General features: G+C 38.7%; 1 protein-coding gene across 1 annotated transcript in view; it reads left to right on the top strand.

Moving 5' to 3' along the window:
- Window positions 1–23,320, top strand: part of OTOF (otoferlin) — a 256,471-nt gene that overhangs the window by 44,333 nt on the left and 188,818 nt on the right. Inside the window, exon 2 of the mRNA XM_040427092.1 lies at window positions 934–992. Coding sequence (XP_040283026.1) covers window positions 934–992 — 59 coding nt within the window. The remainder of the gene's footprint in view (window positions 1–933; window positions 993–23,320) is intronic.

Genomic DNA, 23,320 nt, shown 5'->3' with positions numbered 1-23,320 from the left:
ACGCAGACTTTGTGCAATCCGAAAAACAGTGTGATGTCAGGGTTAGAAGGGAGATCAGGCACAAGTCAGGTCAAGTAGCGAAGGGTCAAATCTGGAAAACAGGCAGAAGTTGGTTCACGGGCAGAAGAGCATAGAAGGAAACCTTTGAAGGAAACTAGCAGACTAGAACCTATTCCTCAGGCATCTTCTCACAGAGGGGGAGGCCTTAAGTATCTCTAGGTAGCAGTGGCTAGGCTAGGGAAGACTATGATACGTGCTGGCCAGAGGGAGCTTGCAATCTAGACCTACGGTTAGCGAGAAGCACTGCGGGCGTGAGGAAGGCTACAGCCTGCTGGAAGGAACAGTCAGGCTTCTCTGGTAACCGGGACTGCCAGGATGGAGGAGAAGAAGGGGCAGGTGAGCAGAGCGGCACCCGTGCCCACCAGGGAGAGCAGAGTAAAAGCGGGCATGGGCCGCCGATATAACAAGTATAGGCCATCAATATCAACCTACTGGAAAACCCCTTTAAACAGCCGCCACTAGAGGGAGCTCACTATATATTAGATTTCAACTGCTATTATTGAGCTCAGTGGTAACCTTATAATCTGTATACTGTGAGCTCCCCCTAGTGGTAGTATATCATTGTCTCTATGGCTGCTAGTCATTGGGATGTCTCTGAAATTTGATATTTTGTAATTAAAGTGTTAAAAGTGAGAGTTTCCAAAGACAGCTGCTTGGTCCCGGCAGACGATGCACAACTGCTAGGTATAGGAAGATGGCGGCCAGGTTGTAGAGGCTAAATACAATGAGAATGATCTGGGGGTCATTTTACACCATTAGTCCACCAATCCCCCCCCCCCCCATTATAATGGTATTTAGTGATTTGCCCATAACCTATTACAACCCTCAGTATCCACACATCTTGGTAACAGACGTCTCTTCTCTTCTCCATAGGGCTCTCCTTTTACACCCGCGTTCTGGAGAACTGTGAAGATGAGGCCCGGTTCGATGAGGTAAGAGGCTCTGGGGTGTAGCAGGTGACGTTCAGTGTCCTGGGCTTTCCATTCTGTATAATTCTCCTCTATATGAAAATATTCTCTTATACTCTAGTCACATCCAGAGCTGCATCTTCCATTCTGAAATCTAGTTTTCAGGCTGAAGAATCTCACCTCTCACTGCTGCCCCCTGCTGATGTGTCTGGACAGAGCATGCTTTGCTTAGGAATATTTCCAGGAATGAGGTCCTTAGAGGGGCTGTACGCAGTTATTAAAAATTAAGTGAATGGGGCAGAGCTGTAATACCACACTCAGCCTGAGGACAGGTGTGGCTCCGTTTTTGGAAGAAGGCAGACATGTTTTTCTGATCCTGGACAACCCCTTTAAATGTGTGATGGAAGAGAGAACAGCATGCAATGCACTACAAGAACACTGCTAACTTAGTGCTGATAGAGTCCAAGTGTGAAGGAGCAGAATTGCGAATGCAGCTCTGGAGTATACTGTAAGTCACGACCTGACCTACTCAGAAGCAATTCATCATTAGTTGCTTTCCTTAATCAGCTCCTGGGAAAGCTGGATGATACCCTATGTGGGTGCTATAAGGGCAGCCATGTTGGTTGTCACCTGGCTTACAGATATAATGAAGAACCTGATGATGATCCCGGGGGCTCGGATTTGTGGAGTCAATATGAGGCTGCTTTGTTTGCAGACACTATAATTAATTGACTCTCAGATCCTTACGGACAAAACCCTCAGTGTGATGTCCTGGTGAAGGGTCCATCACCTCGGGGCCCTTGGCCCGCACTCTGGTATTCATGTTTGCCCCGTCCTGTAATCCAATGAGATGAATGGCCCCCCGGGGACGTCTTCACTGCAGCTTATAGGCTTTGTCGTGGTCTTCATTCTGACACAGCAAAATCTGCTGGAAGAACCAAGGAGGTGGGATATTTTACAGAATGACCCCATAGATACTCCAAGAGAAACCGCCCCCTGTGATCCCGATAGGGGTAACATAAGAAATGCGCATTCTGCACCAGGGCCACAAGCCTACCACGTGGTGTTTTCAACACTGATGCCTTCATGTGGCAGAGGAGCTTTGGGTGTCCTCAGGGACCAGGACCCGGGTTCAGTGGATACAGCCGCATCCTGGGTGATGCCAAACCTGTGTCCACACCATCATCCACTAGTAGTAGTAGTAGTAAGAGTCGCTGTGGTAGTAGTATTGTTTTTATTATTATTAGAAGTAGTAGTAGTATTATTTTTGTTATGATTATTATTATTATTATTATGAGCAGTAGTAGTAGTATTGTTTTTATTATGATTATTATTATGAGTAGTGGTAGTATTGTTTTTATTAGTAGTAGTATTGTTTTTATTATTATTAGAAGTAGTAGTAGTAGTAGTATTGTTTTTATCATTATTAGAAGTAGTAGTAGTAGTATTGTTTTTATTATTATTAGAAGTAGTAGTAGTAGTAGTATTGTTTTTGTTATGATTATTATTATTAGGAGTAGTAGTAGTAGTATTGTTTTTGTTAGTAGTAGAAGTAGTAGCATTGTTTTTGTTATGATGATGATTTTTATTATTATTATTAGTAGTAGTAGTAGTAGTAGTAGAATTGTTTTTATTATGATTATTAATATTATTATTATTAATAGTATTGCTTTATTATTATTATTATTAGTAGTAGTAGTAGTAGAAGTAATAGTAGTATTGTTTTTATTATGATGATGATTATTACTATTATTAGTAGTAGTATTAGTAGTAGTATTGTTTTTATTATTATTATTATTAGTAGTAGTAGTAGTAGTAGTAGAAGTAGTACTAGTATTGTTTTTATTATGATTATTAATATTATTATTATTAGTATTGCATTATTAGTAGTAGTAGTAGAAGTAATAGTAGTATTGTTTTTATTATGATGATTATTATTATTAGTAGTAGTATTGTTTTATTATTATTATTATTAGTAGTAGTAGTAGTACAAGTAGTAGTAGTATTGTTTTTATTGTGATTATTATTATCATTATTATTAGTAGTAGTATTGTTATTATTAGTAGTAGTATTGTTTTTATTATTAATAGTAGTAGTAGTAGTATTGATTAATTTTTCACAATGATGATTATTATTAGTAAGAATAGTAGTAGTATTGTTTTATTATTAGTAGTAGTAGAAGTAGTAGTATTGCTTTTATTATAATTATTAATAGTAATAGTAGTATTGTTTTTATTATAATTATTATTAGTAGTAGTAGTAGTATTGTTAGTAGTAGTATTGTTTTTATTAGTAGTAGTATTGATTTTATCACGTTGATTATTATTATTAGTAGTAATAGTAGTAGTACTGTTTTTATTATTAGTAGTAGAAGTAGTAGTAGTATTGTTTTATTATTATTAGTAGTAGTAGTATTGTTTTTATTATTATAATTATTAGTAGAATTGTTTTATTATTATTATTTTAAAATAATATTAAAAGTAGTATTTGTAGTAGTAGTTTTTATTTTATTATTAGTAGTAGTGTTGTTTTTATTAGTAGTAATAGCATTGTTTTTATTATTATTACATTCTGCATATTTTAGGCTAACAATTATCTAGAAAATGAAACCTTTCCAGCAGTATTTCCTCTCCAGGCTGTTGCGTCTTCTCAGTGCCTCCATCAGAGAGCCGCACTGACGGCTCCGTAGCCCTTGCTTCTATCTCCCTCACAGGTTGAGCCGACAGAGCAGCTCTCCGACGGAGTTCAGTGGGAATCAGCCGTCTGCAGATGCAGTCAAACTAAAGAGATGGAGAGGAAAAACTGTTGAAAATTTTTAATAGACACAAACTGAAAAATAATAATTAGCCCAAAGTAAGTAACATGTAATCATAAAGAAAAGGTGTCCATAGCCTTTAACCCTTTCAGGACGTCCACCGTATATATGTACAGCAGAAGTTCGTTCTTTAAAAATGGCGTCCGCTTCTGAACGCAGGGGGCGCCACAGCTGCTGGGTTTCTGCTGTTTTCATCAGCAGACTCCTGAGGCTAATATCTGTAGTTGGCGATAACATACAGTCTGTCTATTGAAATAAAATTCACTCTGTCGTCAAAGAAACAGGAGGCTGTCCTGACCCCATACTTTACACTGAAGCTGTGCTTCTTCAGATTACCTGCTATGTACAAGCAGCAGGAAGTCGGTACATGTAGAGATACTCTGTAGTAATACATGGACACAATGATTATAAACTACATGTAGTAGATGACCAGTGGTAGACTGAGGGAAATATAAGCTCATGAGGAGTTCCCCTTTAGGCCTCTTGCACACAAAAGTATTTTTTTTCCGTTTACGTTCCGTTTTTTGAGTTCCGTATACAAGACCGTATACGGAACCATTCATTTCAATGGATCCGCTAAAAAAACGGAAGGTACTCCTTATGCCTTCCATTTCCGTATTTCAGGTAGGACATGTCCAATTATTGTCTGCATAACGGAAAAGGATAGTACTGTTCTGCCAGGCGCCAGCTGTTCCGTTCCGCAAATAACAGAATGCACACGGACGTCATCCGTATTTTTTGCAGATCAGTTATTTTTTTGCGGACCGCAAAATACTGAAAAAGCCATACGGTCATGTGCAAGAGGCCTTAAGCTGTTTCACCAATTTCTTGAAATTGTAAACTCTTCACATCACCAATAAAACAGATAATTCTAGAATCTGCCGTACAACGATGACTGAGAAGATATTCTGCGGCTCATTACCCAGATGTCCCATCTGCATCTCACGCAGCTCGACCCATTGATGTCTCCAGACTGAATAGTGGGATGACAAGGAGATCAGGAGAGTCGCTGAAATATTAAAAGCTGAATAAACAAGACAAGGATGGACATGTTATGTAAGAGCCGTGGAGAATATTGTCTGAGGACAGACAGTGAAAGCTGGAAAAGCAACTCATTAAAACTATATTGTACTAAACAGCACGAACTCTCACTAATGAATATACAAATTGTAATACTGCCTCCTACATAAAAGAAAATAACTACTATAAAACTGCCTCCTACATAGAAGAATATAACTACTATAATACTGCTTCCTCCATAAAAATATAATTACTATAATATTGCTTCCTACATAAAAGATTATAACTACTATAAAACTGCATCCTACAGAAAAGAATATAATTACTATAATACTGCCTACTATTTTTTTTATATATATAACCACTATAAAACTGTCTTCTACATAAAGGAATGTAACTGTTCTAATACTTCCTTTTACATAAAAGAATATAACTACTATATTACTGCTCCTATGTACAAGAATATAACTACTATAATACTGCTCCTATGTACAAGAATATAACTACTATAATACTGCTCCTATGTACAAGAATATAACTACTATAATACTGCTCCTATGTACAAGAATATAACTACTATAATACTGCTCCTATGTACAAGAATATAACTACTATAATACTGCCTCCTATGTACAAGAATATAACTACTATAATACTGCCTCCTATGTACAAGAATATAACTACTATAATACTGCCTCCTATGTACAAAAGTATAACTACTATAATACTATTCCTATGTGCAAGAATATAACTACTATAATACTGCTCCTATGTACAAGAATATAACTACTATAATACTGCTCCTATGTACAAGAATATAACTACTATAATACTGCTCCTATGTACAGGAATATAACTACTATAATACTGCCTCCTATGTACAAGAATATAACTACTATAATACTGCCTCCTATATGCAAGAATATAACTACTATAATACTGCTCCTATGTACAGGAATATAACTACTATAATACTGCTCCTATGTACAAGAATATAACTACTATTATACTGCTACTATGTACAAGAATATAACTACTATAATACTGCCTCCTATGTACAAGAATATAACTACTATAATACTGCTCCTATGTACAAGAATATAACTACTATAATACTGCCTCCTATGTACAAGAATATAACTTCTATAATACTGCTCCTATGTACAAGAATATAACTACTATAATACTGCTCCTATGTACAAGAATATAACTACTATAATACTGCTCCTATGTACAACAATATAACTACTATATTACTGCTCCAATGTGCAAGAATATAACTACTATAATACTGCTCCTATGTACAAGAATATAACTACTATAATACTGCTCCTATGTACAAGAATATAACTACTATAATACTGCTCCTATGTACAAGAATATAACTACTATATTACTGCTCCTATGTACAAGAATATAACTACTATATTACTGCTCCTATGTACAAGAATATAACTACTATAATACTGCTCCTATGTACAAGAATATAACTACTATAATACTGCTCCTATATACAAGAATATAACTACTATAATACTGCCTCCTATGTACAAGAATATAACTACTATAATACTGCTCCTATGTACAAGAATATAACTACTATAATACTGCCTCCTATGTACAAGAATATAACTACTATAATACTGCCTCCTATGTACAAAAGTATAACTACTATAATACTGCTCCCATGTACAGAATATAACTACTATAATACTGCTCCTATGTACAAGAATATAACTACTATAATACTGCCTCCTATGTACAAGAATATAACTACTATAATACTGCCTTCCTATGTACAAGAATATAACTACTATAATACTGCTCCTATGTACAAGAATATAACTACTATAATACTATTCCTATGTACAAGAATATAACTACTATAATACTGTCTCCTATGTACAAGAATATAACTACTATAATACTGCCTCCTATTTACAAGAATATAACTACTATAATACTGCCTCCTATATGCAAGAATATAACTACTATATTACTGCTCCTATGTACAAGAATATAACTACTATATTACTGCTCCAATGTGCAAGAATATAACTACTATAATACTGCTCCTATGTGCAAGAATATAACTACTATAATACTGCCTCCTATGTACAAGAATGTAACAACTATAATACTGCTCCTATGTACAAGAATATAACTACTATATTACTGCTCCTATGTACAAGAATATAACTACTATAATACTGCTCCTATGTACAAGAATATAACTACTATAATACTGCCTCCTATGTACAAGAATATAACTACTATAATACTGCCTCCTATGTACAAGAATATAACTACTATAATACTGCTCCTATGTACAAGAATATAACTACTATAATACTGCTCCTATGTACAAGAATATAACTACTATAATACTGCTCCTATGTACAAGAATATAACTGCTATAATACTGCCTCCTATGTACAAGAATATAACTACTATAATACTGCTCCTATGTACAAGAATATAACTACTATAATACTGCTCCTATGTACAAGAATATAACTACTATAAAACTGCCCCCCCATGTACAAGAATATAACTGCTATAAAACTGCCTCCCGTGTACAAGAATATAACTACTATAATACTGCTCCTACGTACAAGAATATAACTACTATAATACTGCCTCCTATGTACAAGAATATAACTACTATAATACTGCCTCTATGTACAAGAATATAACTACTATAATACTGCCTCCTATGTACAAGAATATAACTACTATAATACTGCCCCTATGTATAAGAATATAACTACTATAATACTGCCCCTATGTATAAGAATATAACTACTATAATACTGCCCCTATGCATAAGAATATAACTACTATAATACTGCTCCTATGCACAAGAATATAACTACTATAATACTGCCCCTATGTATAAGAATATAACTACTATAATACTGCCCCTATGTATAAGAATATAACTACTATAATACTGCCCCTATGTATAAGAATATAACTACTATAATACTGCCCCTATGTATAAGAATATAACTACTATAATACTGCCCCTATGTATAAGAATATAACTACTATAATACTGCCCCTATGTATAAGAATATAACTACTATAATACTGCTCCTATGTACAAGAATATAACTACTATAATACTGCTCCTATGTACAAGAATATAACTACTATAATACTGCTCCTATGTACAAGAATATAACTACTATAATACTGCTCCTATGTACAAGAATATTACTACTATAATACTGCCTCCTATGTACAAGAATATAACTACTATAATACTGCTCCTATGTATAAGAATATAACTACTATCATACTGCCCCTATGTATAAGAATATAACTACTATAATACTGCCCCTATGTATAAGAATATAACTACTATAATACTGCTCCTATGTACAAGAATATAACTGCTATAATACTGCTCCTATGTACAAGAATATAACTACTATAATACTGCTCCTATGTACAAGAATATAACTACTATAATACTGCCTCCTATGTACAAGAATATAACTACTATAATACTGCTCCTATGTACAAGAATATAACTACTATAATACTGCTCCTATGTACAAGAATATAACTACTATAATACTGCTCCTATGTACAAGAATATAACTGCTATAATACTGCCTCCTATGTACAAGAATATAACTACTATAATACTGCTCCTATGTACAAGAATATAACTACTATAATACTGCTCCTATGTACAAGAATATAACTACTATAAAACTGCCCCCTCATGTAAAAGAATATAACTGCTATAAAACTGCCCCCCATGTACAAGAATATAACTACTATAATACTGCTCCTATGTACAAGAATATAACTACTATAATACTGCCTCCTATGTACAAGAATATAACTACTATAATACTGCTCCTATGTACAAGAATATAACTACTATAATACTGCCTCTATGTACAAGAATATAACTACTATAATACTGCTCCTATGTACAAGAATATAACTACTATAATACTGCCTCATATGTACAAGAATATAACTACTATAATACAGCTCCTATGTACAAGAATATAACTACTATAATACTACCTCCTATGTACAAGAATATAACTACTATAATACTGCCTCCTATGTACAAGAATATAACTACTTTCCCATTTCGTCCTACGGCAGCACAGAATGGGTTAACTTTGTTCTCATCCGATCCTAGGACCGCCCACCTAGATAATAGGTACAGATTAAAACAATTAACTCATTAGTAGTGACCTATAAAGGTTGCCTCCTCCAGAACCTCCTTGTGTTTTTTTATTGTCCTCATCGGAGGATGAAGCCCACCTATGGATCCACCTTGGAGATGGCCGTTTGTACCTTGTTGTTTCCAAGGTCCAGGCCGGAGAGTGGTTACAGCCATGTATGGTTCCCTGGCTCCACTCTCGTCCCGCTTACCTCCCACCTGCGTCCCTTCAGCGTCCGGCCATTGGTTTGGCTGATAAGCGCTGTGCCGCTCAGGTATGCCGGCTATCTTCTACTTCCGGTTTCGCAGGTGGAACGCATCGTGGAACGCAGACGCGGCGGTGTCTGACGTCATAGGCGCACGCCCATTCCTTCGGGCGCCAAATTCAAATGTCAGGTATAAAAAGCGGGACTATGCAGAGCTCAGCTGCCCTGGTGCCTAGGCAGCTGAGCTCTAGCGATTTGAAGGTATTTGCCTGTCCTATTGTCAGGCAGTTAACCCCTCATTGCCCTGCTGTTATTTTGAATGATTTATACCTTCATTTTTTATTACAGATGTCCTCCACATCCAGCAAGAGGGCTCGCAAGAGCAGACACAGATTGTGTCAGGGTTGTGACCAACCTCTTCCTGATGATTTCCTGCAGGATCTCTGCCTCAGGTGTTTCCAGGACGCACAGGGAACTGCACCTGCTAAGAAGAAACAGAGAGCTGAACCTGCACTCTGCATCTCCTGTCTGCAGCCCTTACTGGAAGACCATACCTCTAACATCTGCGAGCAGTGTTCCCATCCAGATGAAACATCAGATGACGACACCACCAAGATGATGTCTCTGTTCAAGGCTTTCCTCAAACAAACTAAGCCTAAAAAGTCATCAAAAAAGAGGAGACGTTGGTCTCCATCTTCCTCTTCTGGGGATTCACGGTCAGAAGGTGAAGTCTCCTCTAGTTCGGAGTCGCCGGTTCTAGAGGATAACTTTCTATTCAATAAATCTGACACGAATCATCTTATTAAGGAGGTAAAGAGTATCATGGAAACCAGTAAGGAAAAGGCCAGTAGCTATGACGAGGATAATCTCTTCTACTTTCCGAAGAAGAAGGCGTCGGTGTTTCCAGGTCACCCTGTTCTTGATGCAGTTATGCGTAAGGAGTGGGAACATCCAGTGGCAAGGCTGAACTTAGGCTCCAGATTCAGAGCAGTTTATAAAACAGATCCAGCGGAATCCTCGAGCTGGGAAGGCCCTGCTAGGGTAGACCCAGCAGTGACGAGATTAGCCAGAAAATCATTCTTTCCATCGGATGACTCGGCTTTATTGAAGGACTCTATGAAGAGGAAGGCGGATGGCCTCCTTAAGAGGTCTCACACCTATCTAGCGTCTCTTAATAAAGCGGCCATGGCGTCAGTCCCAGTGGCGCGAGCTCTTAGAGTATGGTTAAGCCATCTTGGCAGGGACATTGAAGACGGTGTCCCCAGAGAAGACCTCCTGAAGCAAATACCTAACCTGAAGCTGGCGGCGGAATTCCTCTGTGATTTCCCAGTAGACACGATAAGGTTTACGGCGAAGAACATGGCTCTCACCAACTCCATACGAAGATCGCTCTGGTTGAAGCTCTGGTCTGGGGATCCATCTTCTAAGAACAATTTATGTTCCCTCCCTTTTGAGCCAGGAGAATTGTTCGGGTCTCACCTGGATAAACTCTTGAAGGTGAATATGGAGGATAAAGTACTAAGTTTTCCTCAAGCCAAGCGGAAGGAGAAACCCAGGAGTTTTCGTGCCTACAGACAGGATCCCAGAAGATCAGGCTATAGAGGTCTCTCAAGCCGAGGAAGAACTGACCGTAGAACTTGGGGTTCGTCGGAGAAACCTAAAAGGAAGACTGAAGAGAATAGGCCTCAGAAGCAGGAATTCTGACGCCAGAATTGTAAGGGTAGGAGGTCGATTATCCCTTTTTCACCGGAGCTGGCTTCAAATTACATCAGACAGCTGGGCTCTGGACATCATACAAAATGGCTACAATCTGGAGTTCAGTCGCGCACCGAGAGACAGGTTTACTGTGAACAAACCAAGAGATCCACAGATCTTTCTTCTGTTAAGGGAGTTCATAGAAAAGGGAGCTTTGGAACCAGTTCCAAACGATTCAAAGAACTCCGGAATCTACTCCAGAATTTTCTGCGTACCCAAAGGGAATGGGAAGAGTCGGCTGATCATAGACTTGCGCTACTTAAACCATCATCTAAAGAAGATCCATTTCAAAATGGAGACGATGAGATCCATTGCTGCTGTCCTCAGAAAGAACCTGTTCATGGCTTCTTTAGATCTCAAAGACGCCTATCTGCATGTTCCTATAAATCCACAGTCAAGAAGATTCCTGAGAGTTGCCATCAAAAGAGGAAGAGAAATTTTGCATTACCAGTTCAGAGCTCTTCCCTTCGGGTTATGTTTAGCCCCGAGGATCTTCACAAAGATAGCAGTACTTATTGCAGTAGAACTTCGCCTGAGGGGGATCCAGATCTTCCCATACCTAGACGACTGGTTGCTGGTAGCCGGTACGGAGAAACTCCTGCATCAACATCTGGAACAAACAGTGAACCTCTTACAGTCTGTGGGTTTCCTAATAAATTGGGAAAAATCAGACACGGTCCCAGCAACTTCCAAGATCTTCCTAGGGTTCCTAGTGAATACTGTCGCCATGAAGCTCTATCTTCCTATGCCAAAGGTGGAAGCACTGAAGAAGGAAATGAAAACTCTGATGTCCCTCCGCTCTCCTTCAGTACGAAGGGTTATGAAGACTCTGGGTCATATGACGTCAGTTTCAGAAGCTGTCCCTTGGGCAAATATCCACAGCAGGGATCTTCAGATGAACATGCTGCGAGCTTGGCGACGCTCCAGACTCAGTTTGGACGCGAGAATAAGGCTGAATCCAGCGACAATTCGGTCCCTCAGATGGTGGTTATGCACAGAAAATTTAGTCAAAGGGAAGAGCTTCCAGTTCCTGTCTTCAGTGATCATAACTACGGATGCCTCCGGCCAAGGATGGGGAGCCCTTCTTCTGAACAAGTGGATGCAAGGCCTCTGGACACACGAGGACAGGATGAAATCCTCGAACTACAAAGAGCTGAATGCGGTTCTGTTGGCTCTTCGCCACTTCAAGTCCGATATAGTAGGGAGATCCGTTCTGATCCGTTCGGACAACTTGACTACCGTATTCTACCTGAACAAACAGGGAGGTACGAGGAGCGGACTTCTTCTGGAGCTGTGCAAAACTATTTTCAGCTGGGCGGAATCACACCTGCTGGAACTAAAAGCAGCGCATATCAGGGGCTGCTGCAATACGCAAGCGGATCATCTGAGCAGGAAGACGGTGAACCAAGCCGAATGGGAGCTCAATCAGTCCGTTTTTTCACCAAATTACAGAGAAGTGGGGCTCTCCTGCATGGGATCTGATGGCGACAGCAGAGAACAGAAAACTGAGCAGGTTTTGTTCGCTGAACAGCTTCGACAGTCCAACAGTGGTGGACGCCTTCTCCAGCTGGGAACGCCTATTCGTCTATATATTTCCCCCGGTACCTCTCATCCCGAGAGTTCTTCGGAAGATAGCAGAGGAGAAGCCTCAGGCCATTATGATCACGCCATTTTGGCCGAGAAGGTCGTGGTTTCCCCTTCTATTTCACTTGTCGAGGGGGAACTTCTGGAAACTCCCCATGCGGCCAGATCTCCTGTTGCAGAAGGACCTGTATCATCAGAATCTACAACGTCTACACCTTACGGCCTGGAGGCTGAGAGAAGTAGACTAGAGAGAAGGGGCTTGTCACAATCAGTAAGCAACACCCTACTGGCGTCTAGGAAAGACTCTACCAACAGAAGATATGCTAAAGTCTGGCAAAAATTTCTATCCTGGATGTCACAGACCAGCCATGAAACCATCAATATTTCTGCCATCCTGCAGTTCCTCCAAGATGGGTTCCAGAAAGGGCTCAAGCCAAATACGCTAAGATCCCACATGACGGCAATAAACTCTAACAGAGAATGAATTCCTTCATCATCCTTTGATATTCCGTTTTTTCAAGGCGATCAAGAGGCTCAAACCTATTCATAGAGACCCAGTGCCCATCTGGGATCTTTCTCTGGTACTAAAAAGGCTTGCAGCTCCCCCATTTGAGCCATTACAAGAAGTAGACTACCAATGGCTTTCCTGCAAGACTCTATTCCTCACAGCAATTACGTCTGCCAAAAGACTGGGGGAACTTCAGGCATTATCTTCAAAATTCCCGTACTTACGTTTCCTGCCAGATGGGGTTCTACTTCGTACTATGCCAGCCTTTTTGCCTAAAATCCCTTCAACAGCAAACAAAAATAGAGTCGTTCCTCCCAGTATTTTTTCCTGAGCCTCTGGACGAGAACCAGAAACTCTTACATACATTAGATGTTAAAAGAGCTCTACTTATCTATTTGCAAAGAACAAGAGAATTCAGAGCAGTAGAAAACCTTTTTGTCCTCTTCTCTGGGCCAAGAAAGGGTTCTTCTCCTTCTAAGGATACTTTGGCAAGATGGATCAAAGCCACAATAATGGAAGCCTATTCTCTGGAAGAGATACCACCTCCATTTCCAGTGAGAGCACATTCCACCAGGGCCACGGCTACTTCTTGGGCAGAAGTCGCACAGGTCTCGATTGAAGAAATCTGCAATGCAGCATCCTGGTCTTCATCCCTGACCTTCGTCAAGCATTATCGTTTGGATGTTAACGCTAGGAGCTCAGCCTTTGGTACCGGGGTTCTGTCTGCAGCTCTGAGTGAGGATACCCCCCCTTGTGATCTATGAAAATCCCATTCTGTGCTGCCGTAGGACGAAATGGGAAAGGAAAAATTCTTACCTGGGATTTTACTTTCCTTGAGTCCGTAGGCAGCACAAGTATACCCTCCCTAATAAATTTCTTATATTGTTTCTTGGCATAATTCTTGGTCTGAGTCTATTTGTATTAACACAAGGAGGTTCTGGAGGAGGCAACCTTTATAGGTCACTACTAATGAGTTAATTGTTTTAATCTGTACCTATTATCTAGGTGGGCGGTCCTAGGATCGGATGAGAACAAAGTTAACCCATTCTGTGCTGCCTACGGACTCAAGGAAAGTAAAATCCCAGGTAAGAATTTTTCCTATAATACTGCTCCTATGTACAAGAATATAACTACTATAATACTGCCCCTATGTACAAGAATATAACTACTATAATACTGCTCCTATGTACAGGAATATAACTACTATAATACTGCCCCTATGTACAAGAATATAACTACTATAATACTGCTCCTATGTACAAGAATATAACTACTATAATACTGCCTCATATGTACAAGAATATAACTACTATAATACAGCTCCTATGTACAAGAATATAACTACTATAATACTACCTCCTATGTACAAGAATATAACTACTATAATACTGCCTCCTATGTACAAGAATATAACTACTATAATACTGCTCCTATGTACAAGAATATAACTACTATAATACTGCCCCTATGTACAAGAATATAACTACTATAATACTGCTCCTATGTACAAGAATATAACTACTATAATACTACCTCCTATGTACAAGAATATAACTACTATAATACTGACTCCTATGTACAAGAATATAACTACTATAATACTGCCTTCTATGTACAAGAATATAACTACTATAATACTGCCTCCTATGTACAAGAATATAACTACTATAATACTGCTCCTATGTACAAGAATATAACTACTATAATACTGCTCCTATGTACAAGAATATAACTACTATAATACTGCCTCCTATGTACAAGAATATAACTACTATAATACTGCTCCTATGTACAAGAATATAACTACTATAATACTGCTCCTATGTACAAGAATATAACTACTATAATACTGCTCCTATGTACAAGAATATAACTACTATAATACTGCTCCTATGTACAGGAATATAACTACTATAATACTGACTCCTATGTACAAGAATATAACTACTATAATACAGCCCTCTAGGAGATTTTTGATATGTAGACGTGTAAGATATTTAAAGCTGTTCACATTGTGAGCTGTTTTAGCTGTTATGATAATATAATAGTGCTCCCCCTGCTGGTAATGCATATTGTAATATTATTGGATTATTTTATTTTCCTCCAGTTTGCTGTCGTTTTTTAAATCTTTTTCATAGATCCTGCGAATTGGTTACAGAATTCAGTGATGTTATAGTAGAAATTAGGAAATTACTGTGTTTCTCGGCTTTTCTTGGTTTTAATTTACGGTATTACTTGAAAACAAAAGTAAAAGAATCCGGGTCGGAGCGTCACAGCATCTGCAGTACCACAAGAGCGGTGCTGTGGAGCAGGAATAACCCTCAGCATGATGGCCCTTGTAGACAGTGTGTGAGATAGTTATCCAAGTGTCTGTATGGGACCTCATAGGTCCTGGATTATAGGAAGTTCTGGATCAAAGGTTAGCGCACAAAATGCAGTTCTGTGCTTTACTGTCAGGATTTCTGGATTACCAGATGTTGAAATCAAGAAATTTCCTTTTCTGTTACATGTTACCTGTATGTTTTTTTTCTATTAGACTTTATAATTTTAATGTTTAACATACATTTTTTTGTGCTTTTTGTGTACTTTTTCAACGCACTTTTTTTTTCTGTGTTTGTGTCTCATTTTTGTTTTTACCTTTTTGTGTATTTTTCATTGTTTTTATTTCCTTTTTTCAGCTTTAACTTTTCTCCCTGTTTTCCTTATTTATATGTTTATTTAACTTTTGTGTTTTTTAAAATCTTTTTTAGGCTACTTTCACACAGCTTTATTAGGTTGCGGCAGAGTGATCCGGCAAGCAGTTCCATCGCCGGAACTGCCTGCCGGATCCGGCAATCTGCATGCAAACGGACATCATTTGTAGACGGATCCGGATGCGGATCCGTCTCACAAATGCATCGCAAGAATGGATCCGTTGTCATATGGAGAAACGGATCAGTTTCTATTTTTTTCACATTTTTACCGGTCTGCGCATGGCATTGCGGTATTTTTAATGCCGGATCCGGCACTAATACATTTCGACAACTGATACGGAATTTTGGACGGAGATAATATTGCAGCATGCTGCAGCATTTCCTCCGTCCAAATTTCCGTTCAGTGACTGAACTGAAGACATCCTGATGCATCCTGAACGGATTGCTCTCCATTCAGAATGCATGGGGATATGCCCGATCAGTTCTTTTCCGGTATAGAGTCCCTAGGACGGACCTCAGCGCCGGAAAAGAAAAACACTAGTGTGAAAGTACCCTAATTTGTGCATTTTTATATTTGTATGTGTGTTATTCAAACTTTTTTCCTTTCTTTGTTTTTCATGTTTGTTTTTAATGTGTGTACTTTTTATGTGTAGTTAATTAAAGTTTTTTCACTTTTTATTAGTGTATTTTTTACTTTTCTGTTCATATAATCTGTATTTGTTTTCTTTTTTGTTTATGTTTTTCCATTTGTTTTTTTTCAGTGTTTTTTTCACTTTTTGGCCCTGTTTTCCATATTTGTGTGTATTTAATTTTTTTGTGTGTTTTAACTTGTGTATTTTTTTCATTATTTGCATGTGTTTTTCATGATATTTTCAATGTTTCATTTTCTGTCTGGTTTGGTCAACTCAACTCTCTCTAAAGGTCTATTCACACGTCCACAACTTTTTTTGCGGTCCGCAAATTGCGGATCCGCAAAACAAGGACACAGGCCATGTGCGTTCCGCATTTTCCAGACCGCACATGGCCGGCATTATGATAGAAATGCATTTTCTTGTCCGTGGCTGTGGACAAGAAAGGGACATTTTCTATTTTTTTGCGGGGCTGCGGAACGGAAGTGCGGATGCGGTCAACTACAATGTTCCTACATTGTAAGGGCTCTTTCACACGAGCGGATGCCGTGCAGGTAATCTGCTGCGTAAGAGTGCAAATTTTGAATTTTGCAAGTGGATTTGCTTGTTTAATTTAAGAGAGTACAGGCCAAAATATGGATCTGGTCCCCTCCAATGATAGCTCTTATTCATACAGGAATCAGCCTGAACAAAAAGCCCTGTAATAGTGGTCACAGGAAGTTCTGCCTGCTATACCGTGGACTGACTCCCCAGGCTGCACAGACTTGTTTCAGTTCTCTCCCAAATGAGAAGCTAGAAAGAAGCTGAGTCCACAGTTTGCTTAAGGGAATCTGAAAATCACATTTATGTGCAGGAGATTAAAGTTTTGCCCATGGTCGCCTGGTCCTGCAGATCTGTAAATTCAGCCCTGCCCGGCCTGTAGCCCAATTCTCAATAGATGTATTTCTGTTCGCAGCCTCTCACCAGCCACGACACGGCTTATATGGTTAGAATTTTCTCCACTTGAAGCTGCTAAAACCATTTCCCAGTTATATAAAGAGAAATGTAATCTCTAATAAATGAGCTGGACCGGAGGCAGCAGAAGCCAGCGCCTCCTCAGAAGATCAGCAGCCGAGAGACTGATTGTAAGAGAAAGAGAGAAATCGAGAGGAAATAACAGCAAAAGAGACACAAACGGCAATAAAACCAGAGGCCGGGAACTACCAGAGTCCACATCACCAGGACTCCTCGTGTATCGGCTTAGCTGCGTACGTTATCAAAAGAGACAGGACAGAAAATCACATCCAAGCCTGACAGACTGAACAAACCCAGAGATGTCACTGGATGTGAGGAGAGAAGAGCGTGAAATCTTCAGAATAGATAGAGCTGATTGAGATTCTGTATTAATACAATGTCCGGATCAATGCCAAAGGGGATGAGACAGGAAAGTGTTAGATGACGAAAATATGAAATGGAAGTAAAAGATAATCTGGGAACGTTACATCCCCTAACTACAAGAATATAACTACTATAATACTGCTCCTATGTACAAGAATATAAATACTATAATACTGCTCCTATGTACAAGAATATAACTACTATAATACTGCCTCCTATGTACAATAATATAACTACTATAATACTGCTCCTATGTACAAGAATATAACTACTATAATACTGCTCCTATGTACAAGTATATAACTACTATAATACTGCTCCTATGTACAAGAATATAACTACTATAATACTGCTCCTGTGTACAAGAATATAACTGCTATAATACTGCCTCCTATGTACAAGAATATAACTACTATAATACTGCTCCTATGTACAAGAATATAAATACTATAATACTGCTCCTATGTACAAGAATATAACTACTATAATACTGCCTCCTATGTACAATAATATAACTACTATAATACTGCTCCTATGTACAAGAATATAACTACTATAATACTGCTCCTATGTACAAGTATATAACTACTATAATACTGCTCCTATGTACAAGAATATAACTACTATAATACTGCTCCTGTGTACAAGAATATAACTGCTATAATACTGCCTCCTATGTACAAGAATATAACTACTATAATACTGCCTCCTATGTACAAGAATATAACTACTATAATACTGCTCCTATGTACAAGAATATAACTACTATATTACTGCTCCTATGTACAAGAATATAACTACTATAATACTGCTCCTATGTACAAGAATATAACTACTATAATACTGCTCTTATGTACAAGAATATAACTACTATAATACTGCTCCTATGTACAAGAATATAACTACTATAATACTGCTCTTATGTACAAGAATATAACTACTATAATACTGCTCTTATGTACAAGAATATAACTACTATAATACTGCCCCTATGTATAAGAATATAACTACTATAATACTGCCTCCTATGTACAAGAATATAACTACTATAATACTGCCTCCTATGTACAAGAATATAACTACTATAATACTGCTCCTATGTACAAGAATATAACTACTATAATACTGCTCCTATGTACAAGAATATAACTACTATAATACTGCTCCTATGTACAAGAATATAACTACTATAATACTGCCTCCTATGTACAAGAATATAACTACTATAATACTGCTCCTATGTACAAGAATATAACTACTATAATACTGCTCCTATGTACAAGAATATAACTACTATAATACTGCCTCCTATGTACAAGAATATAACTACTATAATACTGCTCCTATGTACAATAATATAACTACTATAATACTGCTCCTATGTACAAGAATATAACTACTATAATACTGCCTCCTATGTACAAGAATATAACTACTATAATACTGCTCCTATGTACAAGAATATAACTACTATAATACTGCCTCCTATGTACAAGAATATAACTACTATAATACTGCTCCTATGTACAAGAATATAACTACTATAATACTGCTCATATGTACAAGAATATAACTGCTATAATACTGCCTCCTATGTACAAGAATATAACTACTATAATACTGCTCCTATGTACAAGAATATAACTACTATAATACTGCCTCCTATGTACAAGAATATAACTACTATAATACTGCTTCTATGTACAAGAATATTACTACTATAATACTGCCTCCTATGTACAAGACTATAACTACTATAATACTGCTCCTATGTACAAGAATATAACTACTATAATACTGCCTCCTATGTACAAGACTATAACTACTATAATACTGCCCCTATGTATAAGAATATAACTACTATAATACTGCCTCCTATGTACAAGAATATAACTACTATAATACTGCCTCCTATGTACAAGAATATAACTACTATAATACTGCTCCTATGTACAAGAATATAACTACTATAATACTGCTCCTATGTACAAGAATATAACTACTATAATACTGCTCCTATGTACAAGAATATAACTACTATAATACTGCCTCCTATGTACAAGAATATAACTACTATAATACTGCTCCTATGTACAAGAATATAACTACTATAATACTGCTCCTATGTACAAGAATATAACTACTATAATACTGCCTCCTATGTACAAGAATGTAACTACTATAATACTGCTCCTATGTACAATAATATAACTACTATAATACTGTTCCTATGTACAAGAATATAACTACTATAATACTGCCTCCTATGTACAAGAATATAACTACTATAATACTGCTCCTATGTACAAGAATATAACTACTATAATACTGCCTCCTATGTACAAGAATATAACTACTATAATACTGCTCCTATGTACAAGAATATAACTACTATAATACTGCTCATATGTACAAGAATATAACTGCTATAATACTGCCTCCTATGTACAAGAATATAACTACTATAATACTGCTCCTATGTACAAGAATATAACTACTATAATACTGCCTCCTATGTACAAGAATATAACTACTATAATACTGCTTCTATGTACAAGAATATTACTACTATAATACTGCCTCCTATGTACAAGACTATAACTACTATAATACTGCTCCTATGTACAAGAATATAACTACTATAATACTGCCTCCTATGTACAAGACTATAACTACTATAATACTGCTCCTGTGTACAAGAATATAACTACTATAATACTGCCTCCTATGTACAAGAATATAACTACTATAATACTGCCTCCTATGTACAAGAATATAACTACTATAATACTGCCTCCTATGTACAAGAATATAACTACTAGGGGGGCGGCGTCTGACTGCTGACCTGAGCAGACGCATGTAAGAGAAGCTCCTCTACATGCAATCCAGCATCCTGGTTTATATCGCACCATAACCCAATAAATTATGGGGAAAGTTGGCAAATACTTCCCTACAGATAAAACCGACTCTCCGAAACCGGTTAGAGGGTCCTCAGATATGGAGAAGTACCTGCAAAAGAAGACCTCCGGTGCTGTGTGTGAGGCGGCTAAGATGGCGCCGCGTGAAACAGACGAATGGTCACAAGAAACTGAAAGTGTCGCCGGCGAGCTAGAAGATGAGCCACAGCCAGCAGGCAGAGCCCCTATCTCACAGAAATTCCTCCAACAAGCTCTCTCAGCGGCGATTGCCCCAGTACTTCACGATCTCCATGAGATTAAAACAGATATCAAACAAATAGGGCACCGAGTGGAGACGCTGGAGGGGAACCAAGCAGCCATAATTTCTTTTGCCCGCGCTTTAGGAGATAACACAGCAGCTTGTATGGACTCACTAGATAATGCCTTCTCTCTTATTGAAGACCAAGAGAACCGCAGCAGGCGGAAAAATATCCGGCTGCGCGGCCTCCCGGAACAGCGGCAGCATGAGGAGTTACCTGAAGCAGCGGCCGCCATCTTCACCAGCCTCCTGGGATCAGAGAGCGCTGACGGCATTGAGATAGAGCGCATCCACCGGTCGCTCAGACCAAAGCCAAGGGAAGGCGAAAACCCCAGAGATGTCATCTGCGGCCTGCTAAAGTATACAGATACGGCTGCTATACTGAGAGCGGCCAGAGAGAAGAAGAATCTCACCTATGAGGGTGCTACTATCCTGTTGTTTCAGGATCTGGCGCCAACGATGCTGAACAAAAGGAGAGCCCTCCGACCCCTGACGGAGCACCTGCGCCATATCAAGACCCCATATAAATGGTTATTTCCGTTTGGTCTTACGTTTGCGGTCGGGGGCAGAAGATGCACCATCCGGGTTCCAGGAGATCTAGCTGCAGCGTGGGAGTTACTTCAGACCGACCCGTTAGACATCCCATCATGGCTGCCATCGTCCGAGATCGGGATCCCACTGCCGGACCTGCCGGGGGTACAGAAGTGGACCAAAGCCTTACCAAAGAGGAAGATGGGCCCCAGAGCCAGGGACACATGATTCTCAAGGCATAGAAGTGAGCCCTAGAGTCATACTAATTCGAGCAGTGAGTAATGAGCTTGGACTGTTACGAATATCTTTCTTCTGTTTTGCCAGCCCTGCAAATATTCATATGTTATATGTTTTATATATTTGCTGTATTGTCAAGGTTATATGAGCTTAATCGGATATTCATGCTCATGCCATGCTCCGGTACTACAAGTCCCCATATTATTATGTAATTAACATATTTACATGTTTCTTATAATGGGTTGATATCCAGATATTTAATTGTACTGCACCAGGTTAGCTGGATCTGCTGGTTTCCCATGTTCGGTACAAGACCGTCGGGTCCCCCCCACATGCTATACATCAGGGGTATACTAGCGCAGTCCTGGTGTCAGCGCATTAACTGGGTGGGCGGCATACTGACTGTATGCTCCTTGTTAGGAGTTGTCAGATGTACCCACTCCAAGTTCTGTTATGTGGCCATGTTCCTAAGTTCTATAAGGAATAATGGCTGGGTTCAGTTATTTATAGTTTTGAGTCTCTATTGCACGTTATATTGGGCAGTTGTTGGAGGGTCTCTATATTCATAAACGATGTCACAGATTAAATGTACATCCTTTAACGTAAGGGGTTTCAATACCCCACAAAAAAGATCACAGGTCATACGCTTGTTGCGGAAATACCGCACGGATATATGCTTTTTTCAAGAGCTGCACTTTAGATCTATGAATGTTCCTGTACTTCAGAAGGGTTACTTTAATAGCTGGTTCATTAGTTCATTCGAAAAGGCCAAAAGAGGGGTTGGCATTGCCATAGCGAAGCGTGTTCCCTTTAAGATGTCAGCCACTCAGACAGACGCTGAAGGTAGATTCATCCTTGTGAAAGGGGTAATAGGCACCCAGCCTGTAACCTTAGCGAGTCTTTATAGTCCCAACAGGGGTCAGAAAGCATGGATTTCTAAGACAATGCAGGTGCTCAAGGCCTTTGCCGAAGGGATCTGTATTGTAGGCGGAGACCTTAATGTGGCCCTAAATCCCAGTATTGACACCTCGGATGGATCCACCCAGCAAACACAGAAGACCTTGGGTTGTATCAATTCCCACATTGCTGATGCTAACTTAACTGATGCTTGGCGCTTGACGCACCCCGCAGACAGGGATTATACCTTTTTTTCTGCCTCACACAAGGTATATAAAAGATTAGATTACCTTCTGATCTCAAATTCATGCTTAGATTTGGTGGAGCAGTCAACGATTGACCCCATTACAATATCTGATCATGCACCTGTGTCAATGGTTATACATATTGCCAGTTTACCCCCCCAAATGTAGGCAATGGAGACTTAACGAAACCTTACTGGATAGAAGAGAGGCAGTAGAGGCTCTATCAAAAAAATTGACATGGTACTTTCAAGAAAATTTAACACCAGATGTTTCTCAGACTACAGTGTGGGAGGCGCATAAATCTGTCATGAGAGGAGAACTCATAGCCCTGGGTTGTAAAATTAAAAGGGAGAGACAGCAAACGCTCCACTCCTTACTCAAACAGATTTCAGATCTTGAAGCCACTCATAAGAGGTCTAAAGCATTGAAAATACAGCAAGAACT

The sequence above is a fragment of the Bufo bufo genome, chromosome 4 (assembly GCF_905171765.1).
Source record: "Bufo bufo chromosome 4, aBufBuf1.1, whole genome shotgun sequence".
NCBI lineage: Eukaryota > Metazoa > Chordata > Amphibia > Anura > Bufonidae > Bufo > Bufo bufo.
This window is presented reverse-complemented; position numbering and strand designations above follow the sequence as displayed.